Source organism: Schistocerca serialis, chromosome 1 (assembly GCF_023864345.2).
Source record: "Schistocerca serialis cubense isolate TAMUIC-IGC-003099 chromosome 1, iqSchSeri2.2, whole genome shotgun sequence".
In the NCBI taxonomy this organism is placed as follows: Eukaryota; Metazoa; Arthropoda; class Insecta; order Orthoptera; family Acrididae; genus Schistocerca; species Schistocerca serialis.
Genome location: NC_064638.1, coordinates 91911212 through 91929345, shown reverse-complemented (window position 1 = coordinate 91929345; position 18134 = coordinate 91911212). Strand labels below are relative to the sequence as shown.

At 37.8% G+C, this 18134-nt stretch overlaps 1 protein-coding gene across 2 annotated transcripts in view; it reads right to left on the bottom strand.

Moving 5' to 3' along the window:
- LOC126462433 (set1/Ash2 histone methyltransferase complex subunit ASH2-like) overlaps positions 1-18134 on the bottom strand; it is a 121726-nt gene that overhangs the window by 37804 nt on the left and 65788 nt on the right. For both annotated transcript variants that reach the window (XM_050096073.1, XM_050096072.1), the window contains exons 2-6: positions 16724-16927; positions 16462-16640; positions 12196-12368; positions 7956-8133; positions 2751-2956 (exon numbers count right to left, since the gene is read on the bottom strand). In XM_050096073.1, coding sequence (XP_049952030.1) covers positions 2751-2956; positions 7956-8133; positions 12196-12368; positions 16462-16640; positions 16724-16927 — 940 coding nt within the window. The remainder of the gene's footprint in view (positions 1-2750; positions 2957-7955; positions 8134-12195; positions 12369-16461; positions 16641-16723; positions 16928-18134) is intronic.

The following is an 18134-nucleotide window of genomic DNA, read 5'->3' as shown; positions in this document are numbered from 1 at the left end:
ATTTTTCAAAATTATGTCCTATAGAAGTATTATTTCACTTCATTCATTCATTCATTCATTCATTATGTTTCATAGCTCCCGTCAGGAAGAGAACCTCTGGGAAGTGGAATGAGTCAACAAACTCTTGATGCTCATACAGCAACTTATTTCCTCCAAGAGTGTCCTCTATCTTTCTCATAGTCATGCTTCTACAGTTTTGCATTTATCTATGAGCCATTCCAGCTTTGTCATTTTGCACTTTCTGTCAATCTCATTTTTTAAATGTTTATATTCACTCCTGCCTACTTTAGTTGCTGCATTTATACATGTTGTCCTTTCATCAACTAAATTTAATATCTTATATGTTAGTCAAGGATTTCTCCTAGACTATGTCTTTTTGCTTAATTATTCATCAGCTGCATTCATTATTTAATCTGCCAGAGTTATGTACTCACCTTCTATTTATTTCTTGCACCTACTCAGTAAATCAGTGCCTAATGTTGCATTTGACTTGTTCTATATAACACTTAACTTTCAGTGTATCAAATGATTTATGAACAAATTAAGTAAAATACAATGTCATAAATAAACAATAATAATATAGACTTTCTACTACTTCCTATTTAGAGATAATAAGCAGAATTCTAGGAAAGAATTGAAATAAGAACATAGGTTTTATTATAAAGAAACAGACCAAGGAAAAAATTCAAGTGTAGCTTTTAGTGTAAATAAGAAAAATAAAAACAATATTACAAACGCTCTGAACCATTTCTTATGACAGATAAAAGGTCCATATCATCTTATGTCAGAAGAGTCATGATAATAAATGTTAGGAGACAGAAAAAAAACAACCAGAAGTTTACTAGTAAATTACTGTTTCTTTATGAAGAGAACAGGGAGTGTCTCAAAGAACCCATGAAGCCACTAATCTGGCAAAGATGGAACTCACAGAAGTCTAATAATAGATGGAGAGACTTTCTTACGGCAAAAAATTTGGAGGAACAGTGATTTGTTCATGGGGTAAAGAGTACTTCCTACAAAAACCAACAGGACACAGATTGATCATGAATTCAGAAAAAAACAACACAAGGAATTTCTCCAGAATCTTCACACATAACCTCAGTAAATATATCTCTTCAAGTATGTACTTCAGAGCTCCCAAACAAAAACTGGCTTACAACAATGAGGGCAGTATCTGATTCTTTCAATATATTTTAAGTCCTTTTTAATTGTCAAAATTTGCTTTTGAAGAGACCATGCAGTTCAATACCGATTCACTTCTACCCACAAAAGAGCTGACAGGCAGATCACTCAGTTCCTAAGGAGCAACACAGCACCAGGTGAGAAAAACCTACTGGACATCATCCAAGAGATTTCGGAAACACAATAACTGTCCTAATACATCCACTTCATAAGAATGGCACCAAATCTGCCTGCTGTGCCATTTAATTCACCTTGACAACATACAAGAGGTGACACTTTCACCAAAGTGAAATTTGAAGAAAAGATTCAAGGTCAGGAAGAGTGTTAGGCAAGGAGACAAGCTCTCATCTTTACAACTGTATGCTGGAGAAAATTATTTGTGAGTAGACCAAAGAGACATACAATAAACAGGTCAAAATGGAAACACAATGGGCTGCATGAGTTTAGATCTGAGAACTCACTTATTAGCTTTTCCAGATCATCTTGCACTCTTTTCTCATTCCCTAGCATAATGATTATAAATATCAATGAACTTGAAACCCTGGCAGCCAAGTTGCGTCTCCAGATCTACTTTGAAGGAAAATGTAATTTATAATTAACACAAAGACGGCATCCAGAAAGCTAAATACAGATTACAAACATCTGGCCACCTAGGAGACTGGATAGAAAACAATACCACTGAGAAAGAAGTCCTCATGTTTACGGTCAACAAGATGGAAGTGCCAAATCAGCTGGCTAGAGGTGCCACAGCAAACAGTGTCATTTAACATCAAGCTCAAACGCCAATGTGCAGGCTTCTGACCAGAGGCACTGTACACGAAAAAGTGCCTCATGATGAATAGGAAAGATTTGAATGAGAAGTTAGATGCCAAGGAAAGAATTATCTTAAGGAAGAGCTTGGGCCTAATAAGAGAGAATAGTGAGTTTAGAAGGGAGCATAGCAACAAATTCTACTCACATGTGTAAAAGGTGATGGACACCATATGAAACAGGAAGATCACTTTCTACAGACACACAAGACAACTGCTTGGTTGAGTTGGATCTTCAAGTAGCAGTGATGACAAATGAAGATATATAGAGTTGTGATCTGTTCAAGAAGAGGCTTCATACACACCAGCATTTCCAAACAAATTCAAAGGTTAAAACTGAAGAAAACCTGAACTGAAGAAAGAAAGAAGGCCCACAGTAAGGTACTGGGTGCTAGTTAAAGTTGAAACAAAGGCAATATTGAAATAATGAGGTCTGCAACAGGCAAAAACTAAAGAAAAAAATACTACAAAAATTTAAGGAATCTCAGACAGAATAGCAAGACCTAAACGCAAACAAAAGATATTTAATGGATATTATTCATTGTGTTCACATTCTAGTGAGGAAGCACAACCCTTCTGAAGAGTTACAAAAGCTTGGAAATGACAGCAAATGCTATATCAAGATGATAATTTCCCATTGCCATTGCCTAATACTTCTGAGTAATTATAATCCTTATATAAATCCACACCAACACCACCAGCTCTTAACTATAAACACCAGTTATGAATCTTCTCTTGCGAAATAGCAATGTGACATACCTGCCTAAATGGAGCATGTGGATCAGGCTCTGCAAGGAAATAACGATACCCATCCTTATTGAATGGATGTTCCAAAGGATAGCCATGGGCTGACAATTTTGGTGCAGTTGCTTCAGTTACTCGACCCCTCTGTCTACCACCACCTCCCTGATCAGATGCTATCTTCCTTTTTGTACTTCGACCTTTTACGGTACTTGATGGTTGTACTACACATGTGACAAAAGACAGAAATCATAAATAATATCACTCATGCAGAGAGAGTACAGCATGTCAAAGGATTATGAGAGCTATGCACAATTACACTGATAGGCACATTTTATTAGTAGCTGCGAACAAATTTACGGAAAAAATAACAGATGCCGTATGATCCATTTACAAATATTACAACAAATTTTTAATTCTTTAAACAGGCACACACATTCTTAGAATCAGTTAGGAGTAAAACTACAGTGAATAATGAAACTGCTCATCCAGGATCACTTTAAGTTTCAATTTAGATTTCTTAGACAACTTCAATGATATATTCCACAAACCCTTTTTAAATGCATTATTTAAATTCAATTTTTTAATGTCCAATACATTTGATGGATGCTGTATTGAGTTTCAGTCCTAAACATTTATGTAATAACCATCATTGCCACCATCAGCCATTTAACATCCACTGCTGGATATAGGCTTCTTCCAGACTCCTCCATATTGTTACCATCTTCAGCTTTTCACATACAATTCTGTCCTGCTTTTTTCTTTATGTTGTGAATCCATCTTCCATTAGGCAGGCTTTTCTTATCATGGAAAATCCTGGACAGGATCTTCTCCATCCATGTCCCATCTATTTGTCTCCCTATACAGGGTGTAACAGAATGACATTTTGAAAATTTGGGAGATTGTAGAGAATGATATTTTGAACGTTTTAATAAAAGGAACCTACCGTAATCTGGAAAACATTTATTGATAGTAGGGAATCTGTGGCTTCATTACTGTAAAGTAAATGTTCACTGTGATGATAATCAACTTCATTACATAATGTGCAACAATGAACAATGCTTTCACTGATTCTTTGTAAGATTCCATGCTCCCTCCAATGGTATCAAACACTGTAAAGATGTGCTCAATAAGCTCAGGTAGTGTTCCTCCTGGCTTTGAGTACACAAAGGACTTTAAATAACACCAGAGGAAAATGTCAAGAGGGGTGAGGTTAGGGGAGTGCATAGTCCAAGGGACTAGAAATCTCCTCATCATTACTATCTGATTGAAGTTTTCCATGAGTTATGCTGTGGCCTGATGATGTGCACTGGAGCACCACTATTCTGAAACCACAAACTAATGTGCAGTTGCAATGGAAAGTCCTGTAGAAGTTCACGCAATGCCTTGTCCAGAAAGTTCATATACCAAGCACTATTCAAATAATCTGGTAAGATATGAGGTCCAATAAAGTGATCTCCAAGAATTCCAGCCCAAATGTTCATTGGCAATCTCATCTTGTAACTTCTCATACAGGTCGTGCATGGATTTTCAATAGCCCAGTGGTGAATGAGAAAACTTCATTTCACTTCTGTGACTGTAGGTTCCTAATATCAAAACACACAGTTTCATCCTCTACAATCTTGAAAATTTTTTAAAACATCATTATGTTACATCCTGTATGATCAGCACATCTCCATTTAAGTTTTATATCTAACCATCACGCATGACTTCTGTCTTTTCTCTTATCCATTTCTTGTGTTTCTGTCACTTCTTCTCATCCCAATGTATATCTTTCCATTGATTGATTAACAAGCCTCAAATTTTAAACAATATGAGCACTAAAAGTCCATTTTACCCATTCACAAATTGGTACTGGTAGTATACACTGACTATAGACCTTCAGCTCAAAGCACAGACCATCTGTTTAAGGCACATTGGGATTTTACTTCTGGATACAATATTCATTTTCCTGAATGAGCTCCATTATTTTCATATTACTGTAATTATTCCTCAAGCCTGTATCATATTTGCTCTTTTAAGTTCTTCCATATTTTGCTGAAACTTCTCCGGATTTGAAGGAAACAAAACAATGTCACAACAAAATGAAAGCAATCCTTTCTTCAACCCAGTTGAATGATGCTAAGACCTTTTCCATGGCTGCAGAAAATATTTTGGTAAAATGGAATCCCACTGATTAACTCCTGCCACAAGTCTGAAGTTTTCACTCACTTGACACAATCAAATGGAAGCTGTAGCCTTGTTGTATATATATCCTTAAACAAATTGATGTAAGTAGTTTTTATTCCTCAGTTCTCAGGTTCTATTAGCATAGATTGTATTGTGATAGAGTCAAATGCATAATCATGGCCAATACACACTACACGGAGTGGTATCTGATATACACTGCTTCTTTTTATAACTTTCTTGACCACCTGTAGATGGCCCATTGTGGTTCACCCAATTCTAAAGCAAGCTCGTTCTTTTCCCTGGTTAAACACTAAAGTGTTTTCTGGATGATTTGTAAAAACAAATTGCGCATTATTGACACAAGACTGATGGGCCTATAGTTCTTCACATTGTCCTTGCACACTTTCTTGTGAATTACAACAAATACAATGTTGTTCAAACTATCTGGTATCATTCTCGTATGCAAACATGTGAGTAACTGTGGAAGTATTTAATGTGCCTAAGTGCTTTCCCTACTTCTTCGAATAGTTCTTCTGTAATGTAATCATTCTCATAGTACACTGCCTAAGTATTCCATCATTTCTCAGCCTGCTGGGAAAACTTCAAGAAACATGCGGCCTAAGTGAAACTTCCTGGCAGATTAAAACTGTGTGCCCGACCGAGACTCGAACTCGGGACCTTTGCCTTTCGCGGGCAAGTGCTCTACCACCTGAGCTACCGAAGCACGACTCACGCCCGGTACTCACAGCTTTACTTCTGCCAGTATCTCGTCTCCTACCTTCCAAACTTTACAGAAGTTCTCCTGCGAAACTTGCAGAACTAACACTCCTGAAAGAAAGGATATAGCAGAGACATGGCTTAGCCACAGCGTGGGGGATGTTTCCAGAATGAGAATTTCACTCTGCAGTGGAGTGTGCGCTGATATGAAACTTCCTGGCAGATTAAAACTGTGTGCCTGACTGAGACTCGAACTCGGGACCTTTGCCTTTCGTGGGCAAGTGCTCTACCGGGCGTGAGTAGTGCTTCGGTAGCTCAGGTGGTAGAGCACTTGCCCGCGAAAGGCAAAGGTCCCGAGTTCGAGTCTCAGTCGGGCACACAGTTTTAATCTGCCAGGAAGTTTCATATCAGCGCACACTCCACTGCAGAGTGAAATTCTCATTCTGGAAACATCCCCCAGGCTGTGGCTAAGCCATGTCTCCGCTATATCCTTTCTTTCAGGAGTGCTAGTTATGCAAGTTTCGCAGAAGAACTTCTGTAAAGTTTGGAAGGTAGGAGACGAGATACTGGCAGAAGTAAAGCTGTGAGTACCGGGCGTGAGTCGTGCTTCGGTAGCTCAGTTGGTAGAGCACTTGCCCGCGAAAGGCAAAGGTCCCGAGTTCGAGTCTCGGTCGGGCACACAGTTTTAATCTGCCAGGAAGTTTCATATCAGCGCACACTCCGCTGCAGAGTGAAATTCTCATTCTGGATGCGGCCTAAGTGTTCATTTCCTTAGGTGCACTTAACAGATTTCTGCAGAAAGCTTCAGACATCTTCAGTATGGTCTCCCACTTTGCTGCAACAATCAACTGGCATCCAGACTGATACGTTTTGGTGTCTACCAAGGATAAGTGCCTCTTTCAATTTCTTATGACTTTGGTTGTTCTGCATTGTCTCCCTTGTAATTCTCTAATTATACTTTCTGACATCCTCTTGTAAATTTTAGTGAATAGTTTTCTTTGGATCAGTTAACTCCATATTTCTGTTCCACTTACTTTCGATTCTTTTACGTTGTTCCACTGTCTTGTGTGCTCTGAAATTTTGATTTGTATGTGCTTCTTTGCTTCTGCAATGTATTTCAATGTTTCCAGTATAATGTTTGTGAAAACATCATTTCTCATACTTAAATTTACAGTTTCTTCATCCTCCAGAACTTTAAACCTTTTGTTAATTCTAATTGGTACTCTTCTTCTTACGTATACACTGTCTATATTCGGATATGGTATGTACAAAAAGTTCTGCACTATAGCTTACATAAGGTCAATGTTTATTCTTATTTTATCCCAGTAAGTCATTAGACACAAGAGAATTGTATTGAGAATATTTTGCTCTATGAGCATGAAAAGTAATCACAATAAAATGTAAATGATAAATATCAATCATTTTGCTAAGCTGTACAGTGCTGTGGTTAATTATTTAACACCATGGCAGATCTAGCATGATAAATCAAGCAAATAATTAATAAACTATTCAAATAATTGACTGGATATCTATTCTGAATGAACATAAACATCAAATAATTAAAAGATTTCATGCCAAATGCTGTTGGTTGAATATCAAGTGGGAATGCTCCTTTATACTTCAAGTCTGGTACTGTGAACCAACTGAGCAAACACATCTTAGTAAATCATCTCAAAAGAGCCTGTGAAACGTGCTTGACAACATAAAAATGGACTTTCTTAACACGCTAGGAATTTAGTACGCTGAAAATCTTAAGAAAGTATCTGAAATAAATCAGTAAGGTCAACTTAAATGTACAGATAGGATGTTCAAGACCAATTATCTATCTTCACATTGTGGATACAAGAAAAATTACATTGAATCGAAATATGCTACAGAATCCAAATTTGGCTGGATAATTTTCTCATTTTTCTCTTGTCAGAAACATAAAATACCTCATCGTCTCGGAAGATGGAATGTATTTTTAGGAACTGTAGGTGGCTAATAGCCAAACTAACCAATTCATATTGATAAGATTTTGCACCAGGTTATACTTTTATAACATCAAAAAGTGAGAACTTTCCTAATAGATGGTTTGGCCACAGAGAATGCAGACAAAGACTTTTAGATTATCTTTATTTTATTGCACTCAACACAGAAAGATCTATCTGAAATATAAGTAATAAATGATGATGTGGTACACCAACGAAGAAGAATGTTTCACTAACATCTGCAGTTTTGTATCCAAAACAAACTAAACTTTGAGATTATCATACTGAGAAGTGTCCTATTTTCCATTTCACAATGTACTATATCAAAATTCTACATTTAGCAACTAGTTAACCAAAAAGATAATACCATGTTGAACTCCCATGTCTGTAATTTTCAAATGACCTCCACGAATCATTGCCTCATAATTTGGCCTTATGTCAACTAGTTCAAGGCCTTGAAGACCATATAATGGATGGGCATCAGTCTTCCCAGTGTCATCACATACAAATAATGTTCCTGTATCTTTCATTAAGGCACGATGGATCTGAAACAGGCAAAAACATGAAGCTAAGAAAATGACCATATCAGAGCTTGGCTAATTGACTGTACACACAGTATTCTAAAGATAAAAGCATACGATGGATACCAAGTCAAAAATTACAAGTAGACCTATAAATATACAAAGACTGCAATATTTATTGACTATCACCCTAGATAGCTATGTAATAATGCTGCTATTGTTGTTAGTGTTATGCTCACACAACAGCAATCCTCTTACATAGTTAGATGGCATAGCACTTCATAAAAATTAAAAGAAATTTACCATTAAGAAACTTTACACACACACACACACACACACACACACACACACACACACACACACACACACACACACACCTGTACAGCTACATTATGCCAGTCAGGTGTTGAACATGTAATGCCCAGATTGCTTTTCAGCGGGTAGACTGAGATGAGCAGTTGTGTCAGTTGGTGTGAGGTGGGTGAAGGGAGAAAAAAAGGTGGGGACCAGGAGGGAAGTGGTAGGTGATTGGCTTGGACGGAGGCAACAGAACTGAAGATATGAATATGGGAGAGAGGGGTAGCAGGTGCATGGGATAGGAATGCGACACACAGGCACTGTAGCCAGTGGGTTCATGCAGCACATGATGGCAATTATGTGGTTGTGTGGACTGGGAGGAGGCAACAGAACAAGGAAAAGGAGGGCTGTTGAGTAAATGTTGTGGTTGCGATGGGTTAGCCGAGATTGAAGCCAGAAGGATTATGGAAATGGAGGATGTGTTACTAGGATAAGTTCCATCCACATAACTCCTGGAAAAGGGCATGGTTCACTTGCTCTGGCCTGGGATTATATTGGATGCTGAGGTGCATATGCTTCTTTGCAGTTGGTTCTTGGGGTGGTGGAAGGATATACTGTCCATGGGTAGCCAGGTTATATGGGAGCAACCTTTTAGTGTGGAAGGGGTGAAAGCTGTCTCAATGGAGGTACTGTAGATTGTTGAAGGTTGAACCCAGGAGGGTTATAGGAACATAAGACATACTGCAGGGGGAGTTCCCATTGTGGCTGGTTGCAGTACCCCCAATGAGAGAATCTCTACTCTTTAGACCTACACCTTCAGCCTATCGTCCACAACTTACCCTCCTTTACAAAAGATGCTAACCATTTCCTCCAATGACTCTCCAAAGTTCCTGTTCCTTTACCACGCAGTGCCCTGCTCATCACTATTAGTGTCACCTCTCTTTACAGTAACATCCCAAATGCTGATGGCCTAGCTGATATTCAACACTGCCATTCCCAATGCACTATGCATTACAAACTGTATTACAAATCTACAACCTCCTTCCTAATCACCATAACCAACTACATCCTCAATCACAATTTCTTCTCCTTTGAAGGCATCATTTTCAAACAAATCCAGAGTACGGCAATGGGCACCTGCATGGCACCTTCCTACACCAACCTATTCATGGACCATCTAGAGGAATTCTACCTAACTGCTCAGAATCCCTTATCCCTCACCTGGTTCAGATTCACTGATGATGACATCTTCATGATCTGGATTGTGGATGAGAACACCCTACCTACGTCTGTCCAGATCCTTAATATCTTCTCCTATATTTGCTTAACCTGGTCCTCCTCAACCCAACTAGCCACCTTTCTTGATGCTGGCCTCCACATCAAACATGGCTACCTCTGTCAGTATCAAACCTATCAACCATTAACAATACCTCCAGTTTGAAAGCTGCCATCCATTACAAACCCCAGACTCCCTCCCATACAGAACAGTCACCCATGGCTGTCCCATCTATAGTGACAAGAAGTCCTGCTCAAAATATGCCAAGGCTCTCACTGAGGCCTTCACAGACTGTAATTACCCTCCCAGCCTTGTGCAGAAACAGATCTCCTGTGCCTTATCTCTCCAGTCACTCCCCACCTCCAAAAGCCCCACTGTCCGGCCACAGAGGAGCACTCCTGTGTGACACAATATCCACAGGAGCCACTGGCTCACTTTCTCCATCTGGGTTTTGACTCATCTCATCAAGCCCTTAAATGAGGACTGTCCTACCTACTATCCTCCCCAACCATCACACAGTGGTATTCTGCTGCCCACTGAACCTACACAATATCCTTGTCCATCCCTACACAACCCATGCTCCCAATCCCTTGCCTCAAGGTTCATATCCCTGTAATAAATCTAGATGCAAGACCTGTCTCATACTTCTAACACAGGGCTACCTGTGAAACTAGTCGTGTGATCTATAAGCCAAGCTGCAACCATTGTGCTTCATTCTACGTGGACATGAGAACCAACATGCTGTCTTTCCACATCAGTGGCCACTGACAAACTGTGGTCAAGAAACAGTTGGAACACCCAATTACTAAGCACGCAACCCAACACAACAGTCTTCATTTTAATGACTGCTTCACAGCCTGTGCCATCTGGATCCTTCCTATTAAGGCCAGCTTTTCTGAATTGTACAGGTGGGTACTCTCCCTGCACCATGTCCTATGTTCCTGTAACCCTCCTGGCCTCAACCTCCATTAGTCACTCTTCTTCACTAACCTATCCCCTCTCCCAATCCCCACTCCTCAGACACCTATTCCACAAGTGCACCCACAGTCTTTGCACCCACAGTCTTTTCACTCCCCCCCCCCCCCCCCTGCCATCTTACTTCCTGACTGCATCTAACTGCCCTGCCCTCTCTCCACCACGGTCTTCTGGCCGAAAGCTTATTTGCTTAGTAATATTTTTGTCGTGCCTGTCTGTGACTCAACATCTCCATTATATGGTGAGTAGCAGTCTTTCCTTTTCATAATATTGCCAAGTCTTCATACACCACCCATTACAGAGTAGTGTCCCCTGTCCATTATCCCCCTTCCCTTCCAACCATACAGTATTATCATGGGTCAGATACTACTGAGGACCTGCACTGAAAGATTGATCGCCATCATATGCGTGTACGACATAGGTATGGTGTCCATTCTTTTGGGTATGCATGTCTGAAAGAGGAGACACCACACCTATATAATAAGCACCAATGTTGAAAAAGACATAAGAAGAAAGGTTCTGAAACTTGTTGACATTTGATTAAAGCTACAGTAGTCTCTCAAACAGAAGGCACATTTTTCACTTCTCATAGTCTGTTCTCTTACATCAGTAGTTTCCAATTTAGTCTGTGCACATTAACTTTCATTCTAAAACATTTCCAGCTTTTTTATTTGTGTGTTATCTAATTGATAATTTATTAATTCTGCACATTATGTTTTCATTTCTGCAAAGCGTGTTCCCCTTTCTCAACCTCTTTAATTACTGTTGAAGTCTCTGCTCATTAATACTCATGCTTTACTTATTTTTCTAACTGTGGTTAGCAGCTTACCATCTACTAGTAGATTTGCATTCTCCCTCTACATTTTTCCTAGCACTGTGATTCATCATCGGCCTTACTAACTGTCGATGTTTCCTTCTATGCTCATTTACACAATCTGTGTGAAATGAAAACAAGAACTGAAGAGGGGCAATGAAAATAAAACAAAAACTGTTTCAATGTCTACTGCTACAACTGCTGAAACTATTGAAGACAGTTCTCATAACTGTAATTTTCACCACTAATCCTTTTTTCTGGCATCAAGAAAATTGCAACTCTGAAAGAGAAAAGTATCAGAATAACTGTGAGCAATATTATGCTTGCTCTAATTATTTGCAATGAACAAACCATATTTTATTACATATTATGAGCTCAAAGTAGACAGGTTTTCAATTACAAATTCCAAGGGCAGCCCTACAATTTGTACTCATAAATTGACTTTCATACTTGGTGATGATATGTTCACATAAAAAAAAAAATAAATAAAAGCTTTATTGCGATCTTCACATTACATTTAAAAAAGGTTCTGTGACAAATGTTTGGATGAGCTAGTTCACAGGTCTATTGCAATGACGAATATAATATTGATAAACAAGGCAATGAGATGGTAAAAAAGGCACCACTTAATTAATAGTTTACCATGTCTGAGCCATAGAACAGAATTACACAGTGTTTTATAATTTTTCAGTGTTTTGTCATACATAGAATATAATAAACTTACCGTTGAATGCCATGACTGAGTAACACGGCGTGGCATTGTTGTCATGCCTTCCCAATGAAGATCAATAAATGGAACAATTTCTTTATCTTTAGAAAACATTGTCCTGGGTGTGCCTTCTTTTGCACTTGCATGTTTTAAGTTTCCTAAGGCAGTTACACACATCTGTGTAAATGCTGTAATAAAGATTTGTTTAAGTGGCAAGTACAAGTAATTACAGTAGAAAATTAGAAATATAAGATTACACACACACATCATACATTCATGCAATATTAATTCCAGTATTCAGTGCAACCTTCACTGATGTGGAACATCCCAGTTATATATCATAAAATACTTATTACAATCTGATATCAATGTGCTGTGTTAGAGAAAAATCATACGAGAATGTGGGTAAGAGGAAAGGATTGAGAGACAATGCTGCTTTGTAGAATTTTGCACAAAGCATAATTCATCCATTGGTAACAGTTGGGTTAAGAACCATGAAATAAGGCTGCAAACATATACATTTTAAACTGAAGACATTTCCAAGGGCAGATGTGGAATTTGACCATAATTAATTGCAAAAAAATGTAGGATATCAAGGAGAAGAGACATTGATAACTTGCAAGGACCAGTGGTTGTTAAGAGTTTCAAAGGATGCATTAGGCAGCAATTGACTGAAACAGGAGGAAAGAATATAGTAGAAGCTGAATGGATAACTTTAAGAGATGAAACAGTGAAGGCAGCAGAGGATCAGACAAGTAAAAAGACAAGGCCTAGTAGAAATCCTTGGAAATTAAAGAAGATATTGAGTTTAATTGATGAAAGGAGAAAATATAAAAATGCAGAAAATGAAGCAGGTAAAGTGAATACAGATATCTAAAAATGAGACAGGCGAGAAAGTGCAAAACGGCTATGCAGAAATGGCTAGAGAACAAACACAAGACTGCAGAAACATGTATGACTCGAGGAAAGATAGAGACTGCCTATAGGAAAATTAAAGTGGCCTTTTGGGAAAAGAGAAGTTACTGTATGAATATCAAGAGCTCAACTGAAAAACCTGTGCTAAGCAAAGAAGGGGACGCTGGAAGGTACGAAGAATGTAAAGAGGGGATACACAAGGGAAATGAACTTGAATGCAATATTACAGAAAGGGAAGAGGAAGTAGATGGGGATATGGTACTTCAAGAAGAATTTGACAGTAGACTGAAAGATTTAATTCAAACGAATGCCCATGAACTAGGCAATATTACCTCAGAACTACTAATATCCTTGGAAAAGCCACCCATGACATAATTATTCCACCTGGTGTGAAAGATGTATGAGACATGGGAAACAACCTCAGACTTCAAGAAGAATGTAATAATTACAATTTCAATAAAAGTAGATGCTGACAGCTGTAAATATTACCTATAAGTTCAGTAAGTCATGGATGCAAAATATTGAAATGAATTATTCACAGATGAATGGAAACAAACTAGCAGAAGCTGCTCTCAAGGACAATCAGTTTGGATTCCAGAAAAAGGTAGGAACTCATGTGGTGATACTGACCTCATAACACACTTTAAAAGGTAAGTTAAAGAAAGGAAAACTTATATTTACAGCATTTGTAAACTTAAAAATTTTTTTGGCAATATTACCTGGAATATTTTGAAATTCTGAAGGCAGTAAGGGTAAAATACAGATAATGAAAGAATATACACAGTTTGAATAGAAACCAAATGACAATTTTAAGATTAGAAGGGCATCAAAGAGAAACAGTGATTCAAAAATAAGTGATAATTAAATGGACACACTAGCTGCAAACAGGCGTTGATGTACTTCATTTGGGATATGTTGAAAATGTGTGCCCTGACCGGGACTCGAACCTGGGATCTCCTGCCTACATGGCAGATGCTCTATCCATCTGAGCCACCGAGGGCACAGAGGATAGTGCACCTGCAGGGACTTATCTCTTGCACACTCCCCGTGAGACTCACATTCGGGCACAGAGGATAGTGCACCTGCAGGGACTTATCCCTTGCACGCTCCCCATGAGACCCACATTCCCAACATGTCCACGCCACTATATTCTTAGTGCGCCTAATAGATGTTTGCCCATCATACTCATTACTTGTGGTAGATTAATGTACATCAACGCCTGTTTGCAACTAGTGTGTCCATTTAATTATCATTTCATTTCTAGCAAAGCTGCATGGTCATCTACGGTAACTGTTCTTTCGGGAACAGATACTACCATCACATATAGTAAATAATAAGTGACACAGGATTGTAGCCTGTTCCCAATGTTATTAAATCTGTAAATCAAATGAGTAGTAAAAGAAATCAAAGAAAGCATTAGAGAAGGAATTTGTGTTCAGGGAGAAGTAATAAAAACTTTGAGGTTTCCAAGGACAATGTAATTGTGTCAAAGACAGCAAAGGATTTAGAAGATCAGTTGAATGGAATTGATAGTGTCTTGAAAAGACGATATAAGATGAACATCAAGAAGAGCAAAACAAAAGTAATGGAATGTAATGAAATTAAATCAAGTTATTGTGAGGAAATTAGATTAGAAAATGAGAAACTAAAAGTAATAAGACGAGTTCTGCTATTTCAGCAGTAAAATAACTGATGACAGCTAAAGTGGAGAGGATATAAAATGTAGACTGGCAATCGTAAGAAAAGTATTTTTGAAGAAGAGAAATTTGTTAGTAGCAACATAAATTTAACTGTTAGAAGGTCTTTTCTACAGATATTTGTCTGGAGTGTAACTTTGTATGGAAGTGAAACATGGATGATAAGAAGTTCAGGCAAGAATAGAAAAGAGGTCTTTGAAATGTGGTGCTACAGAAGAATTCTGTAGATTAGATGGGTAGATCATGTAGAAAATGTGGAAGTACTGAGTAGAATTGAGGAGGAACGAAATTTGATGCATAAGGGATCAGATTATAGGACACAATCTGGGGCATCACGGATGCATCAATTTAGTACTGGAGGGAAGTGTAGGTGGAAGGTTAAACTTGTAAGAGTTGTAGAGGGCGAGCACAAGATAAATGCTGTAAGCAGATTCAAATGGACGTAGGTTGCAGTAGCTATTCGGAGATGGTGAGGCTTGCACAGGGTACTGTAACATGTAAAGCTGCAGCGAACCACTAATTAGACTGAAGACCATAACAACAACAACATGAATTTCAAATAGTCAGACCTGTCATTTGCTGGATCTTGAACTTGGACAATATCAAAAATTGGATACAATTGCATTTAAGAAAAAAATGAAATCTCCCAAGGAAATTTCTGGAAAATATTTTGTTCTTAGCAGTGCCAAATTTTTCACAATAATATTTTCTAAAACAAATGTTTTACCCACATCCCATGTATGTTATTTTATGGTGAATGATTATCAACAAAATGAAAAGCAAGTTGAACTTAGTTGCTGAAGCACGATACCAGCAAGACAATTCCATCATATGTGCAACATACCAATTTCTGGATCCACTATCATTACTCCACAATGAAAAAGCATTTAACCATTCAATCTCTTTAAGTTTTCTGTGCAGCACTGCCAAGTTTAGGTTTCTAAAGAAGTTGTTCATTATATTAAGAAATAGTACAGCACAAGAACAAAGATTTTATGAGTTATTGGAGCAGAACTATCATTTGGTAATGAATCCTTATCAAAGGTAATTACGCATCTTTGAACATAAAAACACATTAATTTTAACAATGACAACAGTAATCAGTGTGAAGAAAAAAGTATGACTACACAAATTTCAATCAAACATGTAGAGGGATGAACATGTGAGCACCACAACATCAATGGACACTTAGAGATGCATGTTACATGCCTGGTAAGTTTCACAAAATCAAAATGGTTAAAATAAGGCCTCCAGGACATGAAAATTAATAACAAATTAGCTGTGTAACTATTACAGCAACTAAAAAACATAATCTGCAAGAAATGATGAAACATCTATTAATAACCAAAACAAGCATAATTTCAAAGTTAGGACAACTTTTCTAAATGCTTTAAGCATTATTCTGTTATCCCAGTGCGTGAAGGTTAAAAAATATTAAGCTGAAATTTATGGCTAACAGTTTTAAAAATAATTTGCAAAGTATTACCACAATTAAGTTTTGAGGTTTCTACAAAGAGAAATTAGTAATTATTCCAATAAAATGTAATTAATGCTAGACTAAAAATAATTCAAATGACTCCAATAAGTATTAGAACAGTTATGTATTTTAATGTTAAGGCCTAATTTACATTTTAAATAGACACACACACAAAAACTGCATGCAACTTACCAGCCTGGTTTTTCTTGAAACTTTCCAGTCCTGTAGGAGAACAGTTTTTGCACACAAATACGTAGTTCATCATGAAAGGCACAAGCTTTCCAAGCTGAAGACCTATACATGACTCGTGGTACCAATGTAAGCAGCTGGCACACAGCAGTTCTACAATGTTTAGGTTACGCTCCTTGCCACTTTACAGAAAGACAAAAGAAACATAACAATGTTTTGAAACGTTTTAAAAGTTCCACATGTTCTATTTGATCCGGTGACCTACCAGTAACAACAACCTTTCCTCTCTGGCCGCTGCTTGGAGGCTGTTTTATTTCCATTCTTCCCCTCCCCTACAGGTTTCAATATTGTTGTTCGTGCAGCATCACTGTCTCCAGTTCCCACAGTCATCTGTTTATTTTTCTGTGCCATTTCCTCTTGGGGAGGACCATTCTCCTTAGCATTAGTGCTTTCTTCTTCATTTGATTCACTACAAGTTTGAAAACAAAATATTTGACTATGGAACAACTTTAGCTAGTAACAATAGAAATTTGTAGCTAGGAGACAACAGTTCCAGGAAACTTACGTCAAAACCATTCACCTCATTTGCAAAGTTACACATAATGGAAATAATACTATACTGTCCCAATAAAAAAAGGACAGCTCACATTACTAAGAAATTTCTTGTTGTGACATATTAATAAATGACTGTTTGTCTGTCCTCGAACTTAAGTGAAGACATGTTTCATCAAAACTGATTCACACACACACACACACACACACACACACACACACACACACACACACACCTGCATTCACTACTTCCATGGCTCAAAAAATCTATGTGCATCATTTTCCATTAGGCTGCACAGAAGCCCTGTTGTTTTTGCCTTCTGATGAATCACACGAACATGTACGAAGTAAACTACTTGTTCACTGCCACATAGATTGTGATGAAACTTGTCTTAATACATGGATACACTGCAATGTCAAAACAACAGCACACTAATAGGACGTAAGAAATAGTTCCTTTATTAGGATATAAGAAATAATTAATTAGTAATGTGAGCAGTCTCATTTCTTTTGTACCATTAGTACACTAAAAGGGCAAGTGCTCATATCTTTCTAAATGGGTGAGAAGATGATGGAACCACTTTCCTGAAGATACAGAACGCAATGTACAGTGTATGAATTACATGACTGCATTTAGGTTATTAATATATTGTCAATGTAATAGATTTCATGTTGAATACAGGTGTAAACAACAATATGTCATGACTGTGCTGAATGATGATTTAGGGAAACCTTGTGCAACGTAAATTTGAATGAAATTGTTTTTCTGTTTGGCCAACAGTTTAATCACTAATTAATGTCAAAGCTTTTGTTTATTTGAGTAGTCTTTGGAAACTGCATATGGCTGGAACTAGCAGCCAAAAGCAGAAGTCAGAACTTGCAGCCACAAATGACACTTCTTAGTTAATATATACAATACGTGGCAGGTATGTAAATGAAAACTTATACCATGATCTCTTTGGTAAATAATGAAATTACAAGCAGACAATGGGTGTCAGTACAGTGGTGAAGAACCAGTACTGTCAATAAACACACACAAAATTAGGAAAAACTCTCCTAGCTTTTGGAACTGTTCATTCCTACTTAAGGGAGAAATGAAGTCAGGTGAGATTAAACAGGAGAGC